The 7247-nt window shown below is 62.5% G+C and overlaps 1 protein-coding gene across 1 annotated transcript; it reads right to left on the bottom strand.

The window, feature by feature from the left end:
* Positions 1 to 360: 360 nt before the first annotated feature.
* Positions 361 to 7017, bottom strand: LOC142827963 (C-type lectin BfL-2-like). Its single transcript, XM_075924733.1, has 6 exons — positions 6887 to 7017; positions 5719 to 5797; positions 4223 to 4356; positions 2835 to 2972; positions 1671 to 1785; positions 361 to 720 (listed from the first exon to the last, which is right to left on the bottom strand). The coding sequence occupies exons 2-6, from the start codon at positions 5783 to 5785 to the stop codon at positions 653 to 655; spliced, it is 522 nt and encodes a 173-aa protein (XP_075780848.1). The 5' UTR covers positions 5786 to 5797; positions 6887 to 7017; the 3' UTR covers positions 361 to 652.
* Positions 7018 to 7247: the final 230 nt, after the last annotated feature.

The following is a 7247-nucleotide window of genomic DNA, read 5'->3' as shown; positions in this document are numbered from 1 at the left end:
CTTTTTTTTGGGGACTTTTCCCACCACTGACTGTGGCCCCCAGACTCCTTCCCACAAATCCTCTCTATTCCTCCGCTTGAAATTCAGCTTAAAGGGTGAACTGTGCAGACCCGTGTGGCCAGGGACACGACTTCTGACTCGGCTACTGGAGAGATCTCACGAAGCAACAGTCCATGGGGATGCGGTATCCAGCGGGCGCGGTTGTTGGGGGCTGACATGGATCCACTCTCAGCCCGGGGCCGTATGATGCCTCCATTAGTGCTCTGGGTGGAGACCCAGTCCTGCCCCTAAGCCTGGGCCCAACCTGCCTCCCTCAGGGGTCCCCTCCCTCCCCTCGAGTGGGGCCAGGCATGGGGCAGAGGAGACACACACAGACCTGCATGCTCAGGAGAGTTTATTGCTGTAGCGGCTGCAGCCGTGGAGGGGGAGAGAGGGAGGGAGCAGGGCTGTAGCTAGTACAGAGACACTGAGGGGGGGAGGCAGTTTGCAGCTGGGAACCTGAGAGTCAGTCCCTCAGGGAGGGGCAGAACTGGCCCCTGATGCAGAAAAGCAGCCGAAAGTCTGGGACGTTGCCTGATCGTGCGCCAGGGGCCCGGTTCTTTGCAGCCCAGGCGCTGAGCTCCCCATCGGGCGCAGGCAAGTGGCCCCCTCGCTAGAATCTGTACTTGCAAAGGTAGGGCCTTTTCATATCACAGAAAACATCGTTCCATTTCTTATAACCTAGAAGGCAAGACAGAAATCAGTGGGATGGGGGAAGGGCAAGTGGGTGGTGCCCTGGCAGTGCCCCCTCCCCCGATGGCATCGTGCGGAGAGACGACCCCACGACAGTGTCACCCATTCCCAGCCTCTGACAAAGTTTTTCTTATTGTCCAGCCCGAGCGTCTCTTGCTGCAATTCAAACCCTTTGCTTCTTGTCCTGCCACCAGAGGTTACTGGGGACAAGTTTTCTCCCTGCTCCTTGCAACCCCCTTTAGGTATTTGGAAGCTGCTCTCCTGCCCCCTCTCCGTCTTCTCCTCTCCACAAGGAACAAACCCCATTTTGTCAACCTTCCCTCCCAGCTCATGTGTTCGAGAAGGTTCATCAGTTTCATTGCTCTGGACCTTCTCCAGTTTGTCCATATTTTCCCTGCAATGTGGTGCCAGAACTGGACACACTATTCCAGCTGAGGCCAATGTGGGGCAGAGCAGAGCAGAAGAATCGCTTCTCGGGTCTGGCTCCCAACACTCCGGTTCATGCCGCCCAGAAGGAGGTTTTCTGTTTTTGGCAGCCGTGTGGCACTTGTTGATGTGAAGTGATGGGATTAGAACAGCCCCTCTCCCGGACGGGTGAGCCGTGGCCAGAAAGGGGTTAAACAATCCCAGGCCAAACGGCTGGGAGTGAACTTGTCCGGGCGTGTGGGAGCAGTTGGCCAGTGACAAGTAGGACCGGCCAGGGCTGGGAGGCACATGGACAGTGAATTAGAGGGAAGACTAGTTGGATGTGGGTACTTGGACCTTAGAGATGCTACCATGGAAACAGACATTTCCTGTGTCACAGAGATCAGCTGGGGGAGCCGGGGGAGAGGCAGGGAGATGGGACAGGAGGCCAGGCCCTGAGCGGGCTGTGTGGTGTGCACAGGGGCTGACGGGGCTCCTTCGCTGGAGCAGGTGTGTTTGAGACTTTGCCTTACCGGTGGAAGTCCACATCTCGACACAGTACTCCCTGCTTCCACTGTTGTTTGGTTCCCCGTCGTTCCAAGCATTGTAGCAATAGACGGAGCCATCTGTCCACACCCAGGTCTTGTCCTGCAGATCCAGGGGAGAAAGGTTGTGGGGGGGCCAGGCAGAAGAGACCCTGGTGATGCGGCACCATAGACACACCAAACCCGCATGCAGCAGGGCCCTGCTCAGGCCGGGGCGAGGGCGGGGGAAGGGGCAGCCCAGAGACACGGACGTCACAGTAACGTTCAGCCCCTCAACTTTCCCTTCTGCCCCCCAAGCCCTTCGCCGATGGACCAAACCCCCGCCCCAAGCTGCAGTCACTTGGGGGGGGGGAGCAGTCCCCAGGGGCCAGCTGCCCAGGAGCCCCCCCACCGCAGCACCACCCTGAGCAGGGGCGGGAAATGGATGGAGCAGAGCTCGGATGGAGGTCGATGTGGTTACCCAGGAGAGCTGTGGGGGGGCTGCCGGCCAGATCCCAGGCTGGCTCAGTGCCCCCCCCCCCCCAGAGGTTCTTGCCTGGACTCCTTCCCAGCCGGTGACGGGTCCCCCTGCCCCTCCCTGCCCGGTGGAGCTGGGGCTCCCCTACAGAGAACCAGGCCAGGGCGGGACCCCCAGGCCAAGGGAGGGACCAGCAGTCGGGGGTGTTCTGAGGCTCAAGTCTTGGGCAGGGAAAAGCGGCTGGAAAACGTGGGGTGGGGATGGGAGACAGGCTGTGGGAGGGAGGGAGAGGGCTCGGCACAGTGTGTGGGCTAGGAGGGGGAAGGGTGGGGGCTACTGGGCACAGTGGGGGGGCTTGGTAGGGGCTGGGAGGGGGAAGGGAGACGGGGCAGTAGTTGAGGAGGCAGGTGCAGGTCAAAGGTCAGCCTGAGGTTGGGGGGACCAGGTCTAGGCTCTGTTTGGGGGGCAGAAGCCAGAGGGGAGGGGGAGGTTACAGTAGGATGGGGATGGAAAGGGGGCAGGGGGCAGGGGAGACAGGGGCAGTGCAGAGGGGACACACTGGTGCCCGTGAGGGGGGAAGGGAGATCCTGGTAGCCACATGAAGGGGTCGTGGGGTTTGGGATGTGCCCAGCCCCTGGGAGCCAGAGCCGTGGGGCGGGGCAGCTGCCAGAGGCCAAGCCGGGCCGGGCGCTCACCTTGTTGGGGTTGTGGAGTCCGATCCAGACATGATTCTTGGGGGTCGACTTGGTGACGTAGTCGGCCACTATGTTTCTTTCTGTGTCACCGAGGATGGAGGCCAGATGGGCACCCGGGTGGTGACGCTGACACTCCACCTGCAGCAGGGACATGGACCAGGCCTGTCACTCTGGGGGAGGATGCTCATTGCCCTAGGGTTGCCAGGGAGCTGGTTTTCTACTGGAGAATCTGGTTTTTTTGGGCTCTGTCTGGTAAAAAAATTCAGAAAATACCAGACCTGTGCAATGTGCAATGTGCAATGTGCAATGTGCAATGTGCAATGTGCAATGTCCGGTATTTCCTGGCTTTCCAGCTGGGTGCCCAGAAGCCTGGCGGGGGCGAGGGGAGAGTCTGGGAGGTGGGGGCTGATTGGCGCTGGGGGCCCTGGTTGCGTGTGAGGAGGAGGGGCAGCCCGGTCCGTGCTCCTGCGCGCTGGTGAAGCTCCTGGGGGAGCCGCAGCCGGACTGACTCGCGCTTCACTGGACCGTGCGGGAGACGAGACCGCCCAGGGATCTGCACTGCCCGGGTCAGTCCTGCTCCCCGCCGGACGATTTGCGCCCGCCCCGTCCCCTCGGGGCTGGCCGGTTGGGTCTCCCCCACTTCTCCTCCCAACCTTCCCCAGCCAACCCCGCTGTGCCCAAACCCCGCCCCCACCAGCTCTACCTCCTGCCAGCCGGTTGATCTTCCCCGGCCAGCCCCACTGCGCCCCCCACCAGCGCTGCATCCGGTAGCCTGTTCTCTCCTCCTCCTCCTGAGCTCCCCCGGCCAGCCCCACTCCCGCTGGCCACCCCCCCCCGATACTCCCCGACCAGCCCCACTCCCCCCGACCCGCTGACCCCACCGACCAGCTCTGCTTCCCATCAGCCGCCTCCCCCGATCTCACCCAGCCAGCCCCTGACTCCGTCCCCCCAAGACCAGCTCTGCTTCCCATAGGCCGCCTCGCCCCCCATCTCCTCCGGCCAGCCCCCTACCCCTCCCCACCAGCTCTGCTTCCCAGTCCCTCTTCTTCTTCCTGCCCCCCCCTTCCTCCTGGCCAGCACCGCTCCCCTCCCAGCCGCTCTCCCCCGCCATGGTGTGTGTCTGATATTTTTTTTAAGCCTACCTGGTAACCCTACATTGCCCTGGTGTGGGACCTTGCCCCTCCAGGCTGCAGCGGGGCAGGGACCGATGAGAGGAGAGAGAGTCCCCTCTCGGAGCCTGATCCTGAGCCCCATGGCCGGGCCCCAAACAATTCATCTCGGCCCCCCCGACCTCTTCAACCCCCACCCCCAGAACCAGCCACCAAACCCCTTCAGCTCCTGCCCACGAACCTGCCCCGCCCCATGGATCCTGCAGAAGAGCCTCCTACCTCAGCCGCTGACCAGGTCACCTCCTCAGAGAAGAATTTAAAGCAGTGGTCTCTGTAGCGGAACCAGTCACGGGAGCAGGCTGTGGCCTTTATCCCCGATCCAGGCTGGAGAGAGCGCTCACGTCGGGGCGAGGCTGTTGTGGAGGGGGGAGAGGGCGCGGAGCTGTCAGTACCCACCCGTCCAGCTTCTCCAGACTTCCAAAAACGCTGTGAAATTTCAACCTCTCCCAAAATGGCCCCTTTCTCCTGTTGCTTTCAGCAGGGCTGAAACCCCTCAGCTAAAAGAGCTGCCCCCCCTCGCCCCCTTTCCCTGTGGCAGTGAGGCTGTGCTACCGACAATGACCTCTGTCCCCTCCCCCAGGGGACACGCCCTGGGGTATCATCAAGGAATATGGCCACCTCCTGTCTTCTGTGCCAGGGCGCTGGGGAGGTCGACACAAAGGGGAAGCAAGGCGGTGGAGTCAGAGTAAACAGGGACTGTGGGGTGAGGGTGGGGAGCACTGGGTGTCAGGGTGACACTGGTGGGGCAGGGAGCAGAAGGGAAGTTGGGGCACAGGGGTACAGCACAGGCTGAAGGGACCCCACGTGCTCGTTTGCCAACCTAGGGACGGGGCTTGAAACTAGGTTGAAAAGAGGCAGGTGGCAAAATCCCAGAGGTGACCTTAACAGAGGCTACGTGTGGGGTGGGAAACAGAAAACTGCAAAAGCTGAAGAAGGGGAGGAGGGGAAGGAGGGAGCAACAGGAGGGAGAACCGTGCGGGAACGGCCTCTCAGACGTCTGCACACCAATGCAAGGAGGAGCTCCCTGTAAAAGAGGGGGAAACTGTGACAGCAGTGATGCCAACTCCCACAGGAGGTATTCCCAGGAGAAACTATAGAAATATTCACAAAAATATCCTATCAATAGAAAGCAGAGGAGCCGGTCGGAATGGGGGGACTCCAGTTTCCCGGCTCTTGGTTGGGAAAACGTGAACATTTCAAACTGTCCTTGGGCCGTATGAGGAGCGAAGGGGAAGAAGGTCCGAGGGGAACAGTCACCTCAGGGCTAATTCTGACTCACAAGGAGAAATTGGTTGTGGATCTGAGGTTCTAAGGCAGCGAGGAGAAAGTGCCCCTGAACGCACAGAAGGAGGGAAGGGAAGGAGTGAGCATCGGCAGCAACAGCAATGGCATTGAACGAGGGTTATTTAATAAGCTCAGAACTGGCCGGTGAGGGCTCATGGGAGGAAAGTCGAGGAGAAAAGGGAGTTCCGCAGAGCTGGCCATGTCTCCAAGAGACGATATTAAAGGTGCAACGGCGCATTCTCCCCACGCAGGGGCTGAGCTGATGGCCGGGGTCTGGATCGATGGGTCGGGTGGGGCAGGATCTCAGGGGACCCAGCTCTGGTGGCTGCTCCCCCACGGTGGGGCTGGCCCCCTGGGTGAAATGACTTCACGTCCCATCGGGGCAAACAGAGCCTGGGGTGTCCAGGCCGAGGGGCCGGGCAGGGACTCACCTTCCAGCGAGGGGTTAAAGATCAGGCAGCCGAGGAGGCAGAGGCTGAAGAAGGCGACTGGGCCCATCGTCTCGCTTCCCTGGGGAGAAAACACACACGGGGGATGGGCGGGGGAGCCTGACACCACCCTGGAAAAACTCCACCCCCCCATGGGGCATTTCCCGGGGGGGCTCTGAGGGGGGGGCTGTGCACTAAGGAGCCTGGCCAGGCTGAAGGGCCCCAGAGGGATCCCAGCCCCCAGCCTCGGGGTCCCTGCTCAGAGCCCGTCTCCCTGGCTCCAAAGGGCCCTTTGGTTCTCCCCCTCGCTGAGCCGCACCCCAGGGACAGAACCGGACACCCAGCAGGGAGCCGGGTCCCAGCTCCGCAGGGCCTGGGCTCTGCAAGCCGCACGGCCAGGGACCCCCACACCAGGGCTGCAGGGGGGGACCCCAGAGGGCAGCAGGGAGGCCGGGATCACTCAGGGGCCCCAGGAACCGGATCCTCAGCACAGTGATTCTCAGAAGGGGCATTTGCCATCCCCCGCTGCCCCTCCCCCAGTGCTGGGCTGGCAGGGCCCCACGCAGCCCCCCCATGGGACCGGGCGGGGGGAGCAGGCGGCGGGAGGGGGGAGTTTGGAAGGGCCCCAGGGCCAGGCGGGGGGCCGGTCTGTGTGCACATGGCTGGAATGGCAGCAGCAGGGGCAGCCCCTCGGCCACAGTCCTCTGGCCAGAGAGCGGGGTGAGTGCCGGGAGCACAGAGCCTCTTGTCTCCATCCAGCGCCTGGGGCACCAAACACCCACTGACCCCCCCCTCCCCTCCCGGGGCCTTTTCCCCCTCACAGGTGTGTGAACCACACTCATTTCCCCCCCATGGACCCTGAGTGTCTGGGAAGCCGACACCATGTGTGTGTGGGGAAGGAGAGCGGAGGGGGGATAGTTGCTGCGCCCCGGGGAGGGGCTGGATCCCCCTGGCACCGTGACGGGGAGAAGGGCCCAACGGGGGAGCCGCCCTGCGGAGCGCTGGTCCAGCAGGGACTGGGCACGGGGCCGGGGGCTGGGCCTCGCTGTTCACGGGAAGCAGTGAGACCCAGAGGGGTTCCTGGCACACACAAGGCACCAGCCCAGCAATGGCCCCACTGCCTCCAGCCACCAGCGCAGGGGGGAGACGCGGGAGGGAGCCGGGGACTCACCTGATTGTTGCTGGGGAGCTGCTCTGGTGCCGGGTCGGTCCAAGTGCAGCCTGAAGGGGCACTGGCCCTGCCTGGGCATTTATAGACCAGTCAGGGAGGGGCCGAGAGGGGAGCAGTTATCAATAGTGAACATGTAAATCTGTGAAGATGGCAGATACAGTCACGTCCTGCCTACACAAGCAGAGATAAGAGGAGCCACAGTCCACCCGCCAACTGGGCTGTGGCCAGGCGGACGTGCTTGTCAGGGCTCAGCCAAGAGAAACAGTGAAAGCTGGTCCTCCTATCTCCCCCTGACAGTGTTGAGATACATGGGGCAGTAGGGAGCCCTTTCAGTGCTATTGGGGTGACTGGGGTCAGACCC

This window comes from Pelodiscus sinensis, chromosome 1 (assembly GCF_049634645.1).
Source record: "Pelodiscus sinensis isolate JC-2024 chromosome 1, ASM4963464v1, whole genome shotgun sequence".
Classification (NCBI taxonomy): domain Eukaryota; kingdom Metazoa; phylum Chordata; order Testudines; family Trionychidae; genus Pelodiscus; species Pelodiscus sinensis.
The sequence above is the reverse complement of the archived record's forward strand: the minus strand, read 5'-3'. Positions and strand labels throughout refer to the sequence as shown.

What these genes read in the sequence shown, in the direction of transcription:
- LOC142827963 (XM_075924733.1), bottom strand. Translation starts at nt 5,785, where the DNA reads ATGGGCCCAGTCGCCTTCTTCAGCCTCTGCCTCCTCGGCTGCCTGATC. An exon ending in CTTTAACCCCTCGCTGGAAG is followed by an intron (nt 4,357 to 5,718) that starts GTGAGTCCCTGC and finishes CCTCCACAACAG; the next exon opens with CCTCGCCCCGACGTGAGCGC. An exon ending in GACTCCACAACCCCAACAAG is followed by an intron (nt 1,786 to 2,834) that starts GTGAGCGCCCGG and finishes CTGGATCTGCAG; the next exon opens with GACAAGACCTGGGTGTGGAC.